This window comes from Glycine max, chromosome 3 (genome assembly GCF_000004515.6).
Source record: "Glycine max cultivar Williams 82 chromosome 3, Glycine_max_v4.0, whole genome shotgun sequence".
Lineage (NCBI taxonomy): Eukaryota > Viridiplantae > Streptophyta > Magnoliopsida > Fabales > Fabaceae > Glycine > Glycine max.
Window position 1 is genome coordinate 12,975,035 of NC_016090.4, and position 23,592 is coordinate 12,998,626.

General features: G+C 36.1%; 2 protein-coding genes across 7 annotated transcripts; both read left to right on the forward strand.

Moving 5' to 3' along the window:
• Positions 1 to 879: 879 nt before the first annotated feature.
• Positions 880 to 16,379, forward strand: LOC100791596 (serine/threonine-protein kinase ATG1c). Of its 6 annotated transcripts, none has more exons than XM_006576487.4 (13): positions 880 to 1,383; positions 9,804 to 9,921; positions 9,993 to 10,051; positions 10,226 to 10,290; positions 10,670 to 10,763; positions 10,845 to 10,925; positions 11,117 to 11,225; positions 12,105 to 12,183; positions 12,261 to 12,634; positions 12,749 to 13,104; positions 13,809 to 14,100; positions 15,614 to 15,684; positions 15,892 to 16,379. In XM_006576487.4, exons 1-13 carry the CDS (start codon positions 1,138 to 1,140, stop codon positions 16,141 to 16,143), a joined length of 2,196 nt encoding a protein of 731 aa, XP_006576550.1. In that variant the 5' UTR covers positions 880 to 1,137; the 3' UTR covers positions 16,144 to 16,379. The 6 variants fall into 6 exon arrangements, with proteins under 6 accessions (XP_006576550.1, XP_006576548.1, XP_006576547.1 ...); XM_006576485.4 differs by having other exon boundaries at positions 12,255 to 12,634; positions 15,892 to 16,307; XM_006576484.4 differs by having other exon boundaries at positions 12,743 to 13,104; positions 15,892 to 16,307.
• Positions 16,380 to 18,717: 2,338 nt separating this feature from the next.
• On the forward strand, positions 18,718 to 19,710 carry LOC102659871 (uncharacterized mitochondrial protein AtMg00810-like). The gene has a single exon (XM_006577443.1). It carries the CDS (start codon positions 18,718 to 18,720, stop codon positions 19,708 to 19,710), a length of 993 nt encoding a protein of 330 aa, XP_006577506.1.
• The last annotated feature ends 3,882 nt before the right edge of the window (positions 19,711 to 23,592 follow it).

Consider the following 23,592-nt stretch of genomic DNA (forward strand, 5'->3'; position numbering starts at 1 on the left):
ATGCAAAATATTTTTTTAAAAATAAATATGTATACAATTAATAAAAAAACAAAAAACAAAAGATTTCTGAAGTGAAAAAAAACTATGCAATGATTATATATATATATATATATATATATATATATATATATATATATTGCGTTGAATTATTGGAGTAAATAGTTTTTCTCTTTTTATTATTCGAGTAAATATTTTTTTTATTTTTACAAAAAAATTCTAAAAGTTATAGTTAGTAACATATATAAAAATATGATTATTGTTCAATATATAAATTAGAATAGTTATTTTGAATAAAAACATTTTTAGATGTTATTCTTTAACGAGATTATTTTAACCTTTTTTGGTACAAAGATTATTTTATTTTAGCCTTTAGGTGTTCTCATCTGATGAGAGATTTTTTCTTAATCTCTCATTTCTTTCTATTTTTTTAATCTTTATTTCTAAGTTAAATTTTAATATTTTGTAATAAAAATTATCATTACTTAAAAAAGACTTATATCACAAAATAAATTATTAACTATATTTAAAATATAATGTTTATATTATATATTCAAAAATATTTTTTTATAATAAATTTTATTAAAATATAGTTTATATATATATATATTTAAAAATATTTATTATAAATTTTAATTATATAAAATAAATATAAAATAGCTAGTTATCATTCACACGCATAACAAATGTTGCTTCTTCCTTAAAATTCCTATTCCTTTATTGCTTCTCTCACGTTCTTCGAACGTGGACGTCAATGCATCCGAATGGAGTTTCTAACTTGTTATTATATTAAAAATAAAAAATAAAACAATTCAACTCTCCCAATTAAAATTCCATTTTCTTTTAAAAATTTAAATTCCAATTATTAAATGCAAGTAATCAATCAAACAAAACAAAGCCTCCAAAGTAAAAAGAAAAATGAAAAACAATTGTCGTCTCTTCGATAACGATAACACTAAAATCTTTCTCAACTCAAAGTAAAGAAAGTGTATACAAAATCTCGGAAAGTTTTCTGACCACAATCCGTCGTCGTTTTCTTCTTCTTCTTCTTCTTCTTCTCAGAACCAAAACCCAACCTTCGTTTGAGTTTCTTTGGAGGATCCGTTTTCGGAGTCTAGGGTTTGGGATTTGACGGCGGCGATGGCGCAGGCGGCGGGGCGGAGCAGGGTGGTGGGAGACTACGTGGTGGGGAAGCAAATCGGCGCGGGGTCGTTCTCGGTTGTGTGGCACGGGAGGCACAAGGTGCACGGGACCGAGGTGGCGATCAAGGAGATCGCCACGCTTCGCCTCAATAAGAAGTTGCAGGAGAGCCTCATGTCCGAGATTTTCATCTTGAAGCGGATTAACCACCCTAACATAATCTCTTTGCACGATATCATAAATCAGGTTAGGTTTCAATTTCTTTTATTTGTTTTCGTTGTGGGTTGTTTTTGTTTAGTTAGGACCTCTATTTTTCATGGTAGCATCCTAAGGTATTTTCATAAGTTTCTGTCCTTTAGGCCGTTTATAAGACTAATCCTAGGCATAGTCACGCTTAAAGTTACTTGCCCATGGGTATGAAATAAATTAAGTTTGCAGGGGAATATCCACAACCTTGTGTGCGCTCGAAGTCCCCGATTAGACGCCGGCGGGCTACTTCGTACCAATACCATGATCACAAAAAATATGTTACTTGTCCCTCTCTAAGGATGTATTATCAATACCATGATCACAAAAAAAAAAGTTACTTGTCCCTCTCTAAGGATGTATTATGTGGGAATTGAACTTTGGTTCTCTTTTGTGTTGGCAATTGAATCATACCCGTTGTTGAACTGGTGTGGATTGTTGAAGTTATAAACTTATAATCCTAGGTTTAGTCATACTTAAAGTTTCTTGTTCCTCTCTGAGGATGTGTTATGCGGGAAATGAACTAGTGATGTTTTAGTTTTAGGAGCTTGAGGATGATGTGTGATGAGTTTGGTAATTTTGAAATTGGTGTTTTTGCTTTTCTCTGTGGTTGCGGCTGTGTGGCTGCTGTATTGTAGGATTTGAAGAGGGATCAGATTTGACCGTTATGGGGGTATGTGTGTTAGGACTAAGTGGTTATGTATGCTAATATGTATAAGAAACTATTTTGCTGTGGGTGTAATTGCATCCTGCTGGAACTTCGGTTCACTGCTTATCTCTAATTTGGGAAAAGCAATATGCAAGATCTTGCTATTAACAATGATTCAGTATTTTTCTGTCTAGTTAAATTGGGGGAATTTGTGATTATGAAGCATTGTGAGGCTAAAGCTGGGTTTGGTGTATGTATGAAGAGCTTTGTGTGGAAAACAAAGGAGTGATGTTGACACCACTTGATTGTAAAATGACATTTGTTGTTTAAAATCTGTTAGTATGCTTCTGGATCTGTGCCTGCAAAATGGTAGCCTGCCTTAGGTAGATGATGAATGGAGCATCATGACATTGGATCTAGGCTGGATTTATTTTGTGCTGATGGTAGACAAAATATGGTTGTCTCGTAGGGTATGGATCATGGTTTAAGTATTAGGTTTGGCTTATTTTATTCAAAATAAAAAATATGAGGTCGGAGTAAGAATTGTAGCAAGTAATATTCTGTTGAATATCTTGCTTTACTTGATGTATGACTGATGTAATATTTTGCTTATCTGAGAAGTTAGCAGAGATAGGCCTGAGAGTAGGCTGTCTCTCTCTTCCATCCTTTCTCTATATATTTTGTAATCTTACCAAGTAATGAATAAGCTTAGTGAGAGACATTTTTTCCTCACTCAAATTTCAAGCTTCAACTTGGCATCAGAGCTGAGTTCGTCTGCTGCCGTCCGTTGCCGCGCCGCCGTTGTTCGCCGCCGCGCCGCCATTTTTTTCCTGCGACAAGCAGGGTTTGGTGCGCCTCGAGAAGCGCAACCCAACCCCACAAATCGCGTGACCATCAGGTCACCCATGCGCCGTCACGCGCCCTCATCGTCCGTCACCCTCATCGGCGCGTGGCCGCCACGCGCCGTCTTCTCGGTGCTGGAATCCGGCCAGACCAATGCCAATCGTCTCGTCGGCGCGTCTTGAGGCCATTCCAGCCTTCAGTTTTTGGTTTTGACACTCGGAACGTGTCGACCTTGCTCATCTCTCTGTTTACTCTTAGGGTTTTGTGTTCTTAAGTAGAAATGGCTTCGTCTGGTCCAGTTCTCTCCTTCTCCGGAACTCCAACCATCACAACAGCTAAACTCAATTGGAAAAATTATTTATCTTGGACTGCTTCAGTGGAGCTGTGGTTTCTCGGCCAAGGTCACCATGACCACTTGGAGAAAGGTGCTGAGGAGGTTCCAATCGATAAATGTTAGAGAGAAGTCTTAAATTCAGTTAGTTTTCAGTTAGTTGTAAAAACTGTTTGTGGTTACTATTAGCTGTCTCTTCTTAGTTAGTTAGTATGCTGTGATTCTGTTAGTTACTAACAGAATCAGTTAGTAATTGTTAGAGTCAGAGTTAGGCCTCATTGTGAACTCTGCTCTATATATAGACCTTTGTTGTAATCATCAAATCAATAATGAAAACACAATTATGATTTCTATCAGTTCTCTATCTCTCTCTAAATGTAACATGGTATCAAAAGCCTTCTGATTCTTCCACAAGCGTGGCAAGATCCTCCTTTTCTTTCCTCTTTCCTCTTTCCTCTGAATCTTCCCTTCTTCAATGGATTCCCAACCTCACACACCTCGTACACCACCAATCTTGGCGACACCCAACTCAACAATCACACCTCTATCTTCTTTCAACTACAAGATTTCTGTCAAATTAGATGCAACAAACTATCTTGTATGGCTGCAACAGATTGAACCAGTCCTAAGGGCTCATCGCCTTCATCGTTTCTGTGTCACTCCTGAGATACCTCCTCAATACGCTTCGGAACACGATCGCCTTGCCAATATTGAAAACCCAGCTTTCAGCAACTGGGAATTACAGGACCAGCTCCTCTTAGCATGGCTGCAATCATCTCTTTCCCCTGCCATTCTTCCTTCTGTCATTGGTTGCAAGCACACATTCCAACTCTGGGAAAATATCCATCAATCCTTTCAATCGAAAACCAAGGCTCAGGCGCGACAATTGCGAACTCAGCTACACACCACGAAGAAAGGATCATCTTCAATCTCTGAATTCTTGGCAAAAATCAAACACATTTCAGATTCTTTGACATCAATTGGTGAGTCTGTTTCCCTTCAAGATCAACTTGATGTGATTCTTGAAGGTCTTCCTAATGAATTTGAAAGTCTCGTAACCCTAATCAACTCAAAGATCGAATGGTTCGATTTAGAGGAAATTAGGGCCCTTCTTCTGGCTCATGAGCAGCGATTGGACAAGGCGCGTATCACTGAAGAAGCTGCATCCCTCAATTTTACTCAATCTCAGCCAAATTCAAAAACCCCCAATTCTGTGAACCCTAATTCTGCGACAGACACCCAGATTGCTCCTCAAGCCAATTGGACAACTGGGAACTCAAATTCAGGCAATTACGACTCTCAAAACAACAATTTCAAGAACAACAATCAATCTAGAGGCCGTGGAGGAAGAAATGGCCGTGGCAATCGTGGTGGTCGTGGGGGTCATTCCACTGTTCAGTGTCAAGTCTGTCATCGCACAGGCCTGAACTTGGATACTCAGTCAGCAAGGTGTGTCAGTTTTTCGCTCAGCCACTGGTCTCTCATTGGAGTGCAGTCAAAAGGATCTTAAGATACTTAAAGGGCTCCATTGATCATGGTCTCACCCTTCTGCCTGCCACCACCAGTGCCCCTCTCAGCATTAATGCTTTCTGTGATGCAGATTGGGCCTCTGATATTGATGATAGGAGGTCCACTTCAGGTGCTTGTATCTTTTTTGGTCCTAATCTTGTGTCCTGGTGGTCTAAAAAGCAAACTCTGGTTGCTAAATCTAGTGCAGAGGCCGAATACAGGAGCCTAGCACATGCTGCATCTGAAGTTCTTTGGCTCCAGTCTCTTCTCCATGAGCTCAAAGTTCCCATCCCTCCTCCAGTTATCTATTGTGACAACCAAAGTGCTGTTGCTATTAGTCACAACCCTGTGCTTCACTCCAGAATGAAACACATGGAATTAGACATTTTTTTTGTGAGGGAAAAGGTTCTGAACAAGTCTTTGGTTGTTTCCTACATTCCTGCACAACTCCAAGTTGCTGACATACTTACCAAATCACTTAGCAAGCATTTGTTCTACAACTTCCGCTCCAAACTCAGAGTACTTAGTACTGCTGAGCTTGTGGGGGGAGTGTTAGAGAGAAGTCTTAAATTCAGTTAGTTTTCAGTTAGTTGTAAAAACTGTTTGTGGTTACTATTAGCTGTCTCTTCTTAGTTAGTTAGTATGCTGTGATTCTGTTAGTTACTAACAGAATCAGTTAGTAATTGTTAGAGTCAGAGTTAGGCCTCATTGTGAACTCTGCTCTATATATAGACCTTTGTTGTAATCATCAAATCAATAATGAAAACACAATTATGATTTCTATCAGTTCTCTATCTCTCTCTAAATGTAACAATAAAAGACCTGAATGGGAGAAGCTGGATTATCAGCTTTGTGCAGTTTTATGGCATTCAGTTGAGCCAAACGTTTTGGAGATTCTTAGATCATTCAAAACATGTTGTTCTTTCTGGAAGAAGGCCCGAGAAATCTTTGCGAATGGTATTCAGTGTTTGTTTGATGCAACCATGAAGGTTACAGCCCTCAAGCAAACCAGCCATGACATGATTGCTCATATAGGAAAAGCTCAGGCTGCAGTAGAAGAGCTGGAGAGGTTTCTGGTGGCTGACTCGTTAGAGGAAGTGAATAGAAAACTAGATAAGTTCTACATGGTCCTTATATTGAGGAGTCTACATTCAGACTTTGACCATGTGCGAGATCAGGTTCTTGCTGGAGATCAAGTCCTATAAATGGACTCTCTCATCACTAGACTGCTTCATGTGCCACATATGCTGAAAGATGAAAATCTAGCTGATGCGGTGGAAACATCAGCTATGGTTGCACCTTGTGGGAGAGGGGGAGACCGTAACAGTAGAGGAGGTCGTGGTGGAAGAAGTGGCGTCCTCATTGCACCTATTGCAAGAGGATGAGTCACACTCAAGAAAACTGTTACTTACTACATGGCTTTCCTGAAAAAGTAGCACAGGTGTCTAAGTCAGAAAAATCGGAGTCCGGATTCTCTAATGAAGAGTATTAGGAGTATTTGAGGCTCAAGTCCGAGAAGTCCAGCAATCAAGCATCATCCTCATCGGCACCATGTTTTTCAACAACTTGTGTTTCTCAATCCATTGGAAGTCCTAGTCCTTGGATACTCGATTCAGGTGCCTTTGATCATATCTCTGGTAACAAGTCCTCCTTCTCATCCATTTCTTTTCCAAAAGTTCCTCACCTTGTTACTGTAGCTAATGGTTCCAAAGTTGCATCTCAAGGAAGTGGTCAAGTTTCATTATCTCCTTCATTGAAATTAAATTCTGTTTTATTTGTTCCTTAGTTTCCATATAATTTAATCTCTTTAAGTCAGTTGACTCGCTCATTAAATTGTTCAGTAACCTTTACCGCTGATTCTTTTGTTATTTAGGAACATGGGACGGGTCGACTGATTGGAGAAGGACGTGAATCACGAGGACTTTATTATTTAGAATCCAACTTTCCTGTGTCTTGTTTTTCATCCTCAAAACCCAAGCTTTTGCATGATCGTCTGTGTCATCCAAGTCTACCAAAGTTGAAAATGATGGTCCCTAGTCTCAAGAATCTTAGAGTCTTAGATTGTGAGTCTTGTCAACTAGGAAAACATGTTAGGTCATCTTTTTCTCAAACTGTACAAAGATGTGACTCGGCTTTTTCTACCATTCACTCTGATATTTGGGGACCAAGTCATGTTGCTTCTTTTGGTTTTCGATATTTTGTAACCTTCATTGATGAATTTTCCAGATGTACTTGGGTTTACTTAATGAAAGACAGATCTGAACTTTTACCTACACTCATGTCATTCTTTAAGGAGATTGAGAATCAATTTGGCAAATCAATTAAGATTTTCAGAAGTGATAATGCTAAAGAGTATTTCTCTCATGATCTCTCTTCCTTTTTATCTTCAAAAGGTATTCTGCATCAGTCCACATGTCTTCATAGACCTCAACAAAATGGTATAGCAGAGAGGAAGAATCGTCATCTTCTTGAAATTGCACGCTCCCTAATGTTAAACTCCAATGTTCCTACCCATCATTGGGGAGATGCAGTGCTTATTGCTTGTTACTTAATTAATAGGATGCCTCCTTCTTCTCTTGACAACCAAGTTCCTCATTCAATTATTTTTTCTCATGATCCATTGTTTCATATTTCTCCCAAAGTGTTTGGTTGTACTTGTTTTGTCCATGATCTTTCTCCTGGTTTGGACAAACTTTCTGCTAGGTCAGTCAAGTGTGTCTTCTTGGGTTATTCTCGTCTTCAAAAGGGTTACAAGTGCTATTCTCCAACCACCAGACGATACTATATGTCTGCAGATGTAACCTTCTTTGAAGACACACCCTTCTTTTCATCTTCCATGGATCATCCCTCTTCTCTCCAGGAAGTTCTTCCAATTCCTTCTTTTTGTCCTACAGGCAATTCAGACCAAAATGTTAGTGTTGTCCCATCTTCTTCACCAAATTCACCTGAAGTTGCTCCTCCACCTCTTATGACATATCAACGCAGGACAAGACAAGTTGGATCTACCGTACCTGAAGTCTCTTCTCGTGATCCACATCCTTCTTCAACTAGTCCTCAACTCATGGGTCCTTCCTCTCCTTCCACTTCTTCTCCTCATTCTAACTGGCCCATTGCCATCAGGAAAGGTACTCGTTCTACTCGTAATCCCCATCTTATTTATAATTTCTTAAGTTATCACCGTTTGTCTCCTTCATATACTTCCTTTGTTTTCTCATTATCTTCACTTACTATCCCTTCCACTGTCCGTGAGGCACTTGATCATCCTGGCTGGCGACAAGCTATGATTGATGAATTGCAGGCTCTTGAAAATAATGGTACATGGGAACTTGTTCCCCTTCCTCCTGGCAAGACAACTGTGGGTTGTAGATGGGTCTATACTGTTAAAGTTGGACCCAATGGTGCAATTGATCGGTTTAAGGCTCGCTTGGTAGCTAAAGGCTACACACAGATATATTGATTATTATGATACTTTTTCTCCTGTAGCCAAAATCACTACTGTTCGCCTGTTTCTTGCTATGGCTGTCATGCGCCACTGGCCTCTCCATCAACTTGATATTAAGAATGCCTTCCTCCATGGTGATCTTGAAAAGGATATTTATATGGAGCAACCTCCTGGGTTTGTTGCTCAAGGGGAGTCTAGTCTTGTGTTTAAGTTTCACCGGTCTCTCTATGGTTTGAAGCAATCTCCTCGAGCCTGGTTTGGTAAATTTAGTCATGTTGTTAAGCTTTTTGGGCTAAAATGAAGCGAAGCTGGTCACTCTGTATTTTATTGCCATACATCCCTTGGATAGTGTGCTTATCTAATGGTTTATGTTGATGATATAGTGATTACAGGGAATGACACTACTAAGATTGTCCAGCTAAAGGAGCACTTATTCAGCCATTTCCAGACCAAAGATTTAGGGCATTTGAAGTATTTTCTTGGTATTGAGGTGGCTTAATCTGGAGATGGTGTCATGATCTCTCAAAGGAAGTATGCTCTGGATATTCTGGAGGAAACAGGCATGCAAAATTGTGGACCTGTTGATAGTCCTATGGACCCAAACCTGAAGCTCATGGCAGATCAGAGTGAAGTTTATCCTGATTCTAAGAGGTATAGGAGACTTGTAGGAAAGCTCATTTATCTTACCATTACAAGACCTGATATTTCCTTTGTTGTTGGAGTAGTTAGTCAATTCATGTAGAATCCTCATGTCGATCATTTGAATGCTGTCATGCGTATTCTTAGATATGTTAAGAGAGCTCCTGGAAAAGGATTGTTATATGAAGACAAGGGTAATACCCAACTATCAAGATATTGTGATGCAGATTGGGCTGGCTGTCCCATGGATAGGAGATCCACATCAGGTTATTGTGTCTTCATTAGAGGGAATATTATTTCTTGGAAAAGCAAGAAGCAAACGGTTGTTGCTCGATCTAGTGCAGAAGCTGAATATCGATCTATGACTATGGTTACATGTGAGCTTATGTGGGTTAAGCAACTTCTCCAAGAGTTGAGATTTTGTGAAGTTGGGCAAATGAGGTTATATTGTGATAATCAGGCTGCTCTCCACATTGCTTCGAATCCTGTTTTTCATGAGAGAACTAAGCACATAGAGATTGATTGTCATTTCATTCGGGAGAAACTATTGTCCAAGGAGATTGTCACTGAGTTCATTAGTTCCAATGATCAGCCAACAGATATTTTGACTAAGTCCTTGAGAGGACCTAGGATTCAATCTATATGTTCCAAGCTTGGTGCATATGATTTATATGCTCCAGCTTGAGGGGGAGTGTTGAATATCTTGCTTTACTTGATGTATGACTGATGTAATATTTTGCTTATCTGAGAAGTTAGCAGAGATAGGCCTGAGAGTAGGCTGTCTCTCTCTTCCATCTTTTCTCTATATATTTTGTAATCTTACCAAGTAATGAATAAGCTTAGTGAGAGACATTTTTTCCTCACTCAAATTTCAAGCTTCAACTTATTCTATGAATAGATTGGTCTGGCTTAAATTATCATTTGTGGCAAGTGTGATACCAAATGAAATTCACATTCATTGGTGCATCAGAAAGTCCCTGCTTAGAAGTGTCATTCACTTTATGTAGGTTCATGGGAAGATACATCTTGTGTTAGAGTACTGTAAAGGGGGAGATCTTTCCTTGTACATCCAACGCCACGGAAAGGTACCAGAGGCAACTGCCAAACATTTTATGCTGCAGCTGGGTATGTTTCAACTGTATACAGTTATGCTTTCTTCAAATGTTCTAGTATTAAATGACTACTCTGTGTTTCAGCTGCTGGTCTACAAGTTCTTCGGGACAATAACCTTATTCATCGAGACCTGAAACCACAGGTTTTTATTTTGATTCTATTCCTTACAGCATAAATGCCTATCAATTGGTTTATGTTTCATTAGTTCAGAGTTCTAGCTGATCGCCTTCCAGATAAAATTTAATCCTTGTATGAAGATTGAAGGTTGCTTTGTTATTTTATCTAAGTATGGTAATACCTATCGTCCTTGAAACAGAACCTTCTTCTCTCTCGAAATGATGAGAAGTCAGTGCTGAAGATTGCTGACTTTGGATTTGCAAGGTAGCCTAATTATTTCTGATTCATTCATCCGTATTCTTTAAGAACAAAAAATGATTAAGACCTCATAAAAGCCTAATTTTTTTCCCCAAAAGTACTACTCTTTATGTTTGTGGCTCACTATTTGACTTGAGATAATTAGTGATTATGTTTTTAAATGAGTTCAATCATTAATTTGAAGCCCCCATGAATTTCTTCTAAGTCTTTACACTGTGATCTGACAAATTACACCATGTTGCTTGCTTTGACATTCTTATGTTCTTTTTGCTGGTGCTTATCTCTATGACTTTCAAATTTCTGGGTATTCTTTCTGGAAAAGGTTCTTCTCTCTATACTCCTTTCTGTAATCTAGTCAATAAAGCACATTTTTCTTCTCGGGCAGATCTCTGCAACCTAGGGGCCTTGCTGAAACCTTGTGTGGTTCACCACTCTACATGGCTCCAGAAATCATGCAACTACAGAAATATGATGCTAAGGTGATTTTAGTTTTATATCTTTAGAACACAAAAGCATACATGATTAGTTTCCTTCCTATTTATCTCAAATTAAACATGCAGGCAGATCTTTGGAGTGTTGGTGCAATCCTATTTCAGCTTGTTACAGGAAGAACGCCTTTCACTGGAAACAATCAAATACAGGTATAGAATTGATATTAGTGCCTCTTTTTTTTGTAGTCTTTTGAGTATTCTTTCAATGCTAACAAAGTAGTTCTTTCTAGCAAATAATCTATATAGTTTGGTGCTATCATCAGTAGTGTTGTCCTCCGATGTGTTTGAGTCTTTTTGCCCCTTAATTAACTTAATGTAACTTGTAATCATGAACTCTGCAGTTACTACAAAATATTATGAAATCAACAGAATTGCAGTTTCCGTCTGATAGCCAAAGTCTGAGTTTTGAATGCAAAGATTTGTGTCAGAAATTGCTACGTCGGAATCCAGGTATGTTTTGATTTTATTGAAGATTAAAATTTGAGACATAAATGAAGGGTCAATCTGTGGGCCAGTTTAAGATATTTAACAGTATCATTGGTAATTATTTAATCATTGTTACTTGTCTAATATGGTTTGAGATTTCCTTGGTGTCATTTATGACTAATTGCCTGGGAAACTAGCTCCAGTAGAGAGGGTGGGGAGTGCATGCATGTTTCAAACCTGCCTATGTAAAATTAGATTCGCTTTGGTTAGCATCAGCATGACAGCACCACAAAATTGAGCTGACAAATCTGATTTTTCATTGCTGTTTCAGGCTTTTAGATAATTGAAATCCTCCTCCTGCTAACCAATACCATACTAACAAGAATCAAGGGGTATTTTGATTTTGTTCTTTTTGCTAATGTAGATCAGACCACTTGATAGGTGAATGCTTATTTTGGCTTTCTGTGCAAGATTTACATACATAACTACTTGATACAAGGGTCCTGTTGTAGGGGTAAATTATTACTCATTGTTAGGAGTATAGACAAGGCAACTTTCAAAGAGTCTTGTGAAATAAGGAAGGGTTGCCCTACGTTCAAGGGGTATTTAATTTGGGGATTGATAACAGATGATTAGTTGGAGCTTGATTTAGTGATGATTGATTGATAAAATATGCTTGTACTAATATCTAGTTTTTTTTATAAAAAATATAAATTGAGGGGAATATACACCTTGTGTCCCAACCTACAGCCCTTCATGCGCTACTTTTTCAACTGTTTTGTGTGAGATAAACAGGGAAAAGGGGATGATATAAGTTCATAGGGTGCTTGTCATGATTTTCGGTATACTTCATATCCTATTCTGATACACTGTTCTGACTTCTGTATCTTTTTTTAACTTCAGTGGAACGTCTAACTTTTGAAGAATTCTTTAACCATCCATTCCTTTCTCAGAAGCAAACAGAACAGGATGAGCCATTGAGGTAAAAACAGGCTCTTAGAATTTATGATTATTATGGTTAATTTGCAAATATAAATAATTTGTAGTTTCCAGGAATAGAAGTTCTCCAAGGCTGGTTGGTGGGTTTTGTTCTACAGGGTCTGACCCTTTGAGAAGAACTGAGGAAAATTATCAAGAAGATTGTTTGCCTTTCATGTTAGATGATGACTCTAGTGGCCCGGAGGGGAGTCCATCCTTTTCAAGGAAGAAGTCCTCAATGAAGTCGACCTATGGATTTGATCTAAATGCTAAACTAGATAAAGCGGAGTCATCATCTCCTATTTCTAATAACATAAATCATACTTCTGGATTTGGTAGTGTGACACAGAGATCTGAAAACACTACTAAAAGATTGGACAACCATAAAATTTCTAGAAATCTCACTAATCCTCTAGAATCTCCAGAACAGCTATTCACAAGTCCTTATCCAAAAGGTAATATGATACTAAAATTTCTTTTTTCCATTTCTGGTTTTATGGTTAGATTAAGGACATATTTTTTTTAATAATGTATAATACTGCTTATTTATGTGGAATATGTAGCAGCAGTTACGGATTCACTGGAGAATATTGATCAAGAATATGTTCTGGTGTCTGGGCCCCCTATAGATGTTTCATCTTCTTCAGTGGGTGCTTCAAGGCCCAGCCATACCCCATATCGGTCAGGTAGTTTACCCCAAGAGTCTTCTAGTACAATCACTAGACTAAGTGTTCCAATGCCAATAGTTGGTGTACCTTCCAATAGCATATGCCAAATTGGAAGTTCAGGAAGTCAGGACTCTGCTCCTGGGACATCGCTTGGATCAATGGATACTGGTGATGAACAGCCATCAGCTCACTGCATGACAAGGGTGAAATCATTGCAACAGTGTGCATCTTCCATCACGGAGTTAGTTAATGAAAAGGTAAATGCTGCTAAAAGTTTGCTCGCTACTGTATTCTTAAAGTGACTGTAATTTTGCTCGCTACATGTGCATGTATGTGAAAATCATGAACTAGTTTTTCACTCCTTGTCTGTAGTGGAGCCTATGAAATGATAAATGATCTTTTAAACCAATCAGAATCAGGACATTGTGTGGTCTTGTAGTGAGTGATACAATATATTTCTTATAATGGATTCATACACTCTATTTAAACTATAGGTTAACTAGGTGTTTTTATTTGGCTTTTGCATATAGTAGAATGAATCAACAGGTTAGGGCTTATTCAATGTTAACAAGTTAATACAGGATACTGGTCTTAAATTACTGTGGAAAGCTGCGGATGTGAGATAATGCCTAATGCAACATTTTGGTCAGCCCCCCTCCTTGCCTGTTGCACTAGAAACATGCAGTCATTGTTATTACTTATATTATAATAATAAAACAGTATAGCAATTTAGATGTTCCTTCTGTGTGCATTATGAGGATCTTTCCCTTTGGTGGGAAATGAAAATGACTGAAACCTGTCCTTCTCATTGACCCTTGGTGTGTCTTGTCCTGCTGCCTTTCGCGTTATGCAAAGTGGTCATAGTTGTCTAAATGTTAAGTTTTTATTTGTGTTGTATATTAATGATACTCACCCTTTTGATTGCTCCATGTCCCTCTCTTCTCTTAAAAAAATGTAAAAGATGGAGGCAGGAAAGCATCTGGAAGCATTTTCTATTCAGCTTGTAATTCTTGCAATCTGGAAGCAAGCACTGCATATATGCCATACACAAGCTGCATCAGCCATGGAAGGAAGTCCAAATCAAGAAACTTCAAGATATAGAAGGAGCACCAGCAGGAAGCATGGCAGTCCTGATTCAGAAGAATGCCTTGATGGAAACACCCTAGGGCCGAAGGATATATTATCTCAAATTGAAAGTGAATTTTTGAGGGAATTTGAGCATGCTGAAGAACTTGCCAAGACCATTGAGCCCGGTATGGCTTCCTTTATTTTAATTTATGAGCTGAATGGCTAATTAAGTTGCTTCTTTTTTTTTTTAAAATATCTTCTGCACTGATGCTCGTAAGATAGAGTTTTATATGTCTAAACTTTTTAGGTTTTATGACCTGATGTGGTATCAACTAAATTGGATGTAATGTTGTTAAGAGTCACTATTGGAGATGACATAAAAAGTAAATTGCTGTTAGCTATGGATAATGATGGATTTATTCCAGCCAATATTTGCAAGTTTTAAAAACTTGAGAATCTCATGAACTCGTAAAGCTTCCATAAACTTGACTCATAGATTCAACTTATAATGAGGCGTTTACTTGCAATTTTGTTTTCTATTTTCATTTTCTGTTTTTACTTTTCAATTTCGAAACTACCACCTTGTTTTCAATTTGTTTCCTGTTTTCAATGATTTGTACAGGAAAAGAAAAAAACAAAAACAAAAACAAAAAATGGTTTCAATGTTTCTTGTACAAATCTTTCAAAACAGGAAACAAAAGTGTAAGTGAACCCCCCCTAAAGTCTTCAAAAGTTTACCTAATATACAAATAATTAAAAAACTGATGATATTCAAAGCTTCAAACATAAGGGTAAAAACCTATCACAGGTCATAGTGGAGACACAAAGACATGGACTGAATCTCCATGCCCATACACTTGCCACTTGATTTGGTTCCAAAACTATAGTAAAAAGGATGTGTGTTATTAAAATGTCACAGGCTATAGTTATATTAGGTTTTGTGACAGGATATATTAGATGGATATTATTTTGTTCATCTAGAAAGTACTGCATATCAAAGCACAAGAGTTTAGTCCTAGTTTGTGGAAACCCCCTATTTTACATATATCATTGCTCCTTCACAATGGGCTGACAATATTGGATTCTTGTCTTGTTGGGTTCATGATGGATTCTGGGTTCACACTTCACAGATGTTGTCACAATAGAATGCAACAACTTGACAATGCTTAAGTTTGAAAGAAACAAAATTCCATGCTATTATTACGCTTTGATTAGTATGCAGAAAACAGGCAACAGTGATGGTCTGATCAATTTGTGCAATTGATTTGATCCCTAGATAAATGTTACATTTATTATTGATGTTGCCTTCAGAGAGTGTGGGTAGCATATAAGACTGTTGTGGTGCATCAATTGGGTAAAAAATTACATTTGATTTGAAACTCGACTTACTTGTTGACTAAAAAATTATGCAAGTTTGCATGAATTTACTGAGTCTTGCCAAGTTTATTCAGAAATGATTTAGGAGTTATCTCAATTTCTCTACTTACAATCATAAACTCATAATATGTTGACTCGAGTTTGACAACAGTGACTATTTGGAGCCTATGGCCTTGTTATAATATGTGCACAAGATAGTAATAACTACTAATAAATGAACATTTCTCCTTTCTCTCCATGAGTGTGTGAGAGATTCTTATAGTTTCATTCCATAACATATGAAATATATAACAATAGAGACCCTTTCTGTCCTGATTGCAGGAAACACAGAGATGCCAGATGCAATGGAGACAATATTTCAATCCGCCCTTGCTTTTGGAAGACATGGGGGTGTCAGTATTTCTTTCTGCTTCTCATTTCATCCATCTTGAAAATACAATTTTAAACATCTATGTACCTAAATAAAAAAAAAGGATGGCACATCATTGATTATACAAAATTATGGTTATCTTCAACATTTTATGGATGATAAAATTGAACAAACATGGGGATATAATTGGTGATCCAAGCTGAAGTTGCGTTCTCAATGTTGATGGCAGGTAGAAGAGCTCATGGGAGAAATGGAAAGTGCAGCTGCATTGTATTCAAAAGCTGTCCGTCTGTTAGTTTTCCTTTTAGTTGAGGGACCATCCCTGATTCTTAATCCTCCATTTTCACTGACAAACTCAGACCGTTACAGGCTTCGGAATTACATTGATATTCTTAATAACAGGCAAGGTTATTCAAGGTCCCAGCGAATGACACTACTGAAATGTGATGACAGTCGAGGTATCCTTAAGGAAAAGTTTTAGGAATGATTATTTATCTCCCATTCCACACAACAAATTATTTATTTGTACAGTTATTCTTTGAGGGAGGGGAAATTGGGGATGCTGATGGGAGTAAACCGGCACAAGATAGTTGTAAAGTTCAACATTTCTGTGATTAGAATGATGGCCAAATGTGCATTTGATTATGTATTCTGTGTCAGTTGTCTCGCGAATTCTGTGATGATGTGTTTGAAATTTGAATTTGTTTTTTATTTTCTTATTAAAACCTTAGAATATTAAGATAATATTAACACTAGTTAAAATTTGATCGATGACTTTAATTTGGTTTTGTTCTTAAAAGAGAAAGTTCTATGTGACCTTTGTCAATGAAGTATTATACATGGTCGATCAAATTCAAGATGCTAAGCTTCTTATTATCATGAACTGTCCATTAGCCAGTTAAGGTGGAGAGATGTGCAATGGCTCTAGTTATTAGCCTTTCTCTCATTTAAGTTAGAGTAATTATAACTGTCTTAACTGTCAGTTAGTTATAAATTAACTATTGTATATAATTTGTATTCATGATTGAATTAAGTAATGAGAAACATTTCTTTTGTCTTCTTCTTCGAACTTCTTTTCTCTCTTTCTTAGAATATGCTGTTCCATGAGTTTTACATGGTATTAGAGCATATCCAATATCATTCAAAAAGGGTCACCTATCATTGTTATTCATGCACCAAGTCTAAGAAGTGCTGGACGTGAGGGGGTGTATTAAAAAAAATCCAAGTTCTACATCGGCTAAAGATAAAGCCATATAAGATTATATAAGTGAGGGACAATCCTCACCCCTTGAGTCAACTTTTGGGGTTGGGTATATAAGTTGAAATCTTCATTAAGAGGATGATTGGTGCAATTGATGTTGAAATTGGTTTGTACAAACTCAAGTCAATCTCTAGCCATCACAACAATGCATCCCTTGTTATACTCAATCCCTTCAATTATGTCAATTCTTGTAATAAAATACTCATTGATATATGGCATTGCAGATTAGGATACTTATCCAATGAAAGAATGTTAGCCATGAAACAATATTATTCCATTTTAAATTCTATTAGAGAGATTATTCGTGATGCTTGTCACAAAGCCAAACAAAAGAAATTGATTTTTCCATCAGCAGTTCTCATTCTCTTTCTCCCTTTGCTTTAATACATGTTGATATTTGGGGTTCTTGTTCAACCACTTCTATACATGGTCATAAATATTTTCTTACTATTGTTGATGATCATACTAGATTTGTTTGGGTTTTGCCAATGTCTTCTAAAGCTGAAACCCAATCTCTTTTACAAGGTTTTATTAAATCTGTTGAAAGGCAATTTGATACAAAAGTTAAAGCTATTCGCTCAGATAATGGTGCCGAATTTATCATGAGTCATTTCTTTCAAGCCACTGGTATTATTCATCAAACAACATGTGTTGAAACTCTCCAATAAAATGAGATTGTCGAAAGAAAGCATTAACATTTACTTAATGTAACTCGAGCCCTTTTGTTTCAATATAACCTTCCAAACATTTTTTTGGTCCTACGCTTTACTTCACGTTGCTACTTTGATAAACATCATTCCTACACCTTTTTTGAAAAATGAGTCTCCATATCAAAAATTTTATTCTGCATTATATGATGTTAATTTACTTTGAGTTTTTGGCTGTTTATGTTACACTAGCACTCTCAGTGCTAACAGAAAAAAGCTGGATCCTAGAGCCTTACCTTGTGCGTTTTTGGGATTTAAATCCCACAAGAAAGGTTACATTGTGTATAATCTCCATACACGAATCATTGAAGTGTCTCAAAATGTCATTTTTATGAGAAATACTTTCCCTTCTCCACTCTCAACATTACTGACCCTACCACCCTTCCATCACTACCCATAATCCACAAGCCTTTTCTTCTCCAATAGATTCCCCTTCTCCTACATCTTTACCTCCTCAACCTGAATCTATATCTGTTGACCAGCCATATACTGAACCCACCTCTTTTGAACATTCCCTTCATAAGACTGACCGAGTTTGAACTAGACCCATCAAATACAATGACTACCAAACCAATTTCACACCAACCATTTCCACTAATAATTCAGGCACCAAACATCCTATTTCCTATGTGATTTCCTATAATAAGCTCTCTTCCCACTATCACAACTTTATTCTTAATGTCTCTGCTAATTCTAACCTAAGTCTTATACTTAAGCCTGTAAACATGATTCATGGGTTCGAGCTATGCATGATGAAATTTCTGCTTTAGAAATGAATCATACATGGGTGCTTACTAATTTACCTTAGCAAAAAAATGTGATTGGTTGCAAATGGGTGTACAAGATCAAACATAATGTAGATGACTCTATTGAACGGTATAAGGCTCACTTGGTTGCTAAGGGCTATACCCAAATTGAAGGCCTGGACAATTTAGATACTTTTTTTCCAGTAGCCAAAATTACTATAGTTTGAATTTTGTTGGCACTTGTTGCTTCAAATAAGTGGTTTATCAAACAGCTTGATGTCAATAATGTGTTCCTACACGGTGATCTTAATGAAGAGGTGTATATAGTTCTACCTCCAGGTATGAAATCTACTAAACCTGGTCAAGTTTGTAAGTTACAAAGATCTCTCTATGGGTTAAAGCAAGCCAGTCGTCAATGGTATGCTCAATTATCTACTTTTCTTGTGGCTCATGGCTTCAAACAGTCTGTTACTAACTATTCTCTCTTTACTTTGAAAAGAGAAAATTCATTCATTGCATTATTGATCTACGTTGATGATATTGTTCTGAGTGGGAATGATCTCTCTGTTATTTCTCATATTACAAAATTACTGGATGACACTTTTAAGATGAAAGACCTTGGTAATTTGGAGTATTTTCTTGGATTTGAAGTTGCTCGTGGAACCTCTGGTATTAACATTTGTCAAAGAAAGTATGCTTTGGATCTTCTCACCGATACTGATATGTTAAATTCTAAGCCTGTTTCTACTCCTTTTGATTACTGTACCAGGTTACATCAATCATTTGGATCATTGCTTTTTGATACACAAATTTCTTCATATAGACGCTTAATTGTCAGGTTAATATACCTTACAAATACCAAACCTGATATCACCTTTGCCGTTCAACACCTGAGTCAGTTCATTGCTTCTCTCACTATTGCTCATTACATGACTCTTTATTGTATTCTTCAATACATTAAAGTTGCTCCTAGTTTGGGTATTTTCTTTCCTTCTACTAGTGAGTTTCAGCTCAAAGCCTTTAGCGATTCTGATTGGGCTGGTTGTATTGATACTAGAAAATCCATTACTGATTTTTCTGTTTATCTTGGTTCATCACTTATATCATGGAAATCTAAGAAGCAAGCCACAGTCTCGAGAAGTTCTTTTGAAGCCGAATATCGTGCCCTTGCTACTGTAACTTGTGAAATTCAATGGCTCATATATTTGCTTCATGACTTTGGTATTATTCAAAAGCCTGCTTTAGTGTTATGCGACAATAAATCAGCTCTCCACATTGCAGCTAATCTGTCTTCCATGAAAGAACCAAACATATTGAGATTGATTGTCACTTGATTCGTGACAAGCTGCTTTCGGGTTTGATCAAACTCTTGTCTATTGCTTCAGCAAAACAACTTGCTGATGTTTACACAACAACAACTTTAGCTCCTGGTGCTTTTCATTTTATCTGTTCCAAGCTGTGTATAAATGACATTCATTCCCCAGCTTGAGGGGGGATATTAGCCTTCTCTCTCATTTCAGTTAGAGTAGTTATAATTATCTTAGCTGTCAGTTAATTTGTTATAAGATAACTCGTATATAATCTGTATTCATTATTGAATTAAGTAATGAGAAAAATTTCTTTTGTCTTCTTCTTCGAGCTTCTTTTCTGGGGTCTTAGAATATGTTATGCCATAAGTTTTACATGGTATTAGAGCATATACAATATTATTCAAAAAGGGTCACCCACCATTGTTATCCAGGCACCAAGTCCAAGAAGTGCTGGGCTTGATGGGGTGTATTGGAAAAAGTTCCACATTGGCTAAAGATAAAGCCATATAAGAGTATATAAGTGAGGGACAATCCTCATCCCTTGAGCTAGCTTTTGGGGTTGAGTATATAAGTTGAAGTTTGTTGATGGTTCTTTGCCGCAACCAATGCCTAATCATGTTCTTCATATTGCATGAAAACGTTGATTTCATGGTATATCATTGGCCAACACTAGAGGCTTCCGTTACATATAAAATTGATTTCATTATTGCCAAAGCAATGTAAACGACTTTACTTAAATGGAAGATTGAACATTATTACAAATTATTTAATTTTGTTGCCACTAGCTCACTTTAGAGGGCTGATAAATAATTTTCTGAAAAAGAAAAAAGAAAATTGAGGCGTCCAAGGTCACCTTTTGGTGGATGGAATAACTTTAAGAAAAAGGGAATAACCATATGAAGAAAATCCTTATGAAGTAGTACTATTTGCCATGAACAAGTAACGGTATAATGTATATATATTCTTTTTTTGTTTCAGGTAAAACATGACCTGTTTGGTCAGAATTTTGGGTCTAAATGTCATATTCAAATTGACTGGCGTTTGGTGACATAAAACGAGGATCCCTGTAGTAAGCTCATTCCAATGGAAATGTTGATGTTAATGCTAATTATGTAAACAAACATTGAGAATGTGAATGACCTATACCTATAAGCTATTCCTTCTTTTCCAGCCAAACATGTGTATGTACGTACGTAGATAGAGGCAATTACTTGCTGTACCTTCTTTTTTAGTTCATGCACCTCCTAAAAGACTCAAACCAACAAAACTACCCCTCCACTTAACCTCCAACACCATCTCCTAATTACTATTATTATTATTATTATTACCTCTATTCCTATGTATAAGAAATTATGACATAATTCATAAAGACCAATAAAAGTAGATTGATTATTTTGTCATAAATTTTAATTATATTTTAAGACTATCCATCACATTAAATAGTTTGAGTGATGATTATTTTTGAAAAAATAATTTTTCAACCATCATTGATGGCTCAATAAATACTCCCACTTTCATGAAAAAATAAGTGTCATTAATAGACCTCACTATTAATTAAGAGTAAAAAGAAAATTTAAAAAAAAATATATTTCTTATAATTAAGATCAATAAAATGTTATCTTCTTTTTCATATATAGTACTAGAGATATTATTATTATTATTATTATTATTATTATCATTATTATTATTATGAAAGGAGAATTAAAAAATTGTGGCAATTTGATGAAAAATATTTTTAAGAAAATAATAATTATGGTATAAAAAAGCTTTTAATTGCCCTCTATATATATTTATATCTTGTTGATTTTTTTATGCGTATTTATATTTTGTTGATTCGACTGTTTATCATAAATATCAAGATTGGAAGTATGAGTACAATTATTTGTATTTTAAAATTATTAAAAGGAGTATAATAAGTTTTATATTTAAACAATGAAAAAGTATAAAGATAATTGTGATATCACTATCTATAAATTTACATAAAGAAAAGGGAATATTAGTAAGTTAAGTAATGTCTAGTAATATAAGTTGGAGGAAAAACATGTAATATTTTTTGACAAATGTTAAATGTGTGAAAAATAATTAAACCTCTAAATTTGTTAACCATGGTGAAAGTTATTGGAATTATCTTTCTGTCCTCTTTAACTTTTAGATGTTATATTGTTTTTTTTTTTCAAAATTCTTAAGCCATACTAATGTGGGATGTTGGGATAATATTCATGTTAGGGATGTGATGGAAAATAGCATTATTGGAGCTGAAACTTGTGCTGAAGCAGTGTTCGACATTTTAAGCGAACAACAGAGGATAGCAATGCTTGTTTATTTTTTTTTTTCTTTTTCTGGTCGGCCAAAGAAAGAGGATAACAATGTTGTTATGGAGTCTCTAGAAAAGACAAAATGATAAGATTTGGGAGAATAAGGAGTATTCTGATGCTGTTGCAGTGCATGGGGAAATGATTGAAATTTTTTTATAGTAACATACATAAAAACAATTAAATATACAAACATACATATCTCCCCCTTTTATTTACACAAATATACAATTTTACTATTTAAAGTGAAAATTTGGGTTGGGAGACCTGAATTTATACTTCGATTTTCAAAAAACTTTGCAAATTTATGTTAAGAATTCGGGTCCCCAACCCAAATTCTCAATGTGTATTTTTTAAGAAAAAAATTAATTTTTTAAAAGAAAAATAATGTAAATGAAGGAAATTAATTCAAAATAATAAAATTAGATAATATATTAACGAAGATAATAAAGTGAGAATATCTCTAAAAGAAGTCTAATTAAAGAAAAATAGTTAAAAACACTTCCGTTGAAGAATTTTTTTTAATTTATATATATAGAGTGAAATTAAATACATTGATAACATAAATAATAAACAAAAAAAATAATTAAGTTGCTTGACTAGAATTTTCACGATGATGAGGACACCTATTTTTGGAATGACATACTAGCCTGGAGATTGAGTAACATTTTGGTTGACCTCTTTCTCTCTCATCCATATTAGTTTGTATTCATATAGATTTTGGTCGACCTTTTTTATTTCTCCTCATGACTAGATTGACTTATAATTGTGGTCCTTCATATGGTGGCCAATAATCGTGATAACGCATGCCTGCTAACGAGACTTTGTACACACTTGACACATAATCCAATGTGTACACTAGATGTACATATTACAAATAATCTATATTGATGTGCTTACATGCAATAATGACATGAGTAGCCTTTGAGGCTTCCCACAATCACATATTCTTTGATCCATTCTCACAGTGAATTTTTCCATGCGACGCCTCTCTCTCGAATTCACTCTTTCCTCAACTTGAAACTCAAATCTCTGGTGGTCAAATTGTTGAACAAAGTGAGTGTTAAGACTTAGTTTCTTCTTCATTGATGAACTTGGCCGCAATGAGTGTGTAAACTTGTTCGGAGGCAATCATTGCATTAGCTCGAGTCCCACAGTCGACAAAATATTTGTTTAACTTCTCATATGTGGCTTTGACCAAGGTAGTGATTGGAAAATTTCTCATTTTTTTAGAACCGAGTTCAGTGACTCTGCAAAATTAGCGGTCATGTGTCCCCACCGTTTTCCATCATCCCATGCCACAGTCCATTGCTCCCTTGGAATTTGATCAAGCCAGGCAGTGCCGTGTGGGTTGTCTTCTTGTAACATGTGGTAGTGACGAAAAACTCTAGTTGGGTCATGGCATACCTTGTTTGAAAAAAAATGTAAATTTGCTTGTCAGTTTAACTTTAATAATAGAATAATGTGAATTAAATTTTTTAAAAATATCTTACCTATACTCAAGACGTTTTTCCTTTTGTCCTCACTTTTAAATTGTTTTTTTTTTTTTGTAGTTTTGCCTAATGTGTCAAATGCAGAACACATGCGATGAGTT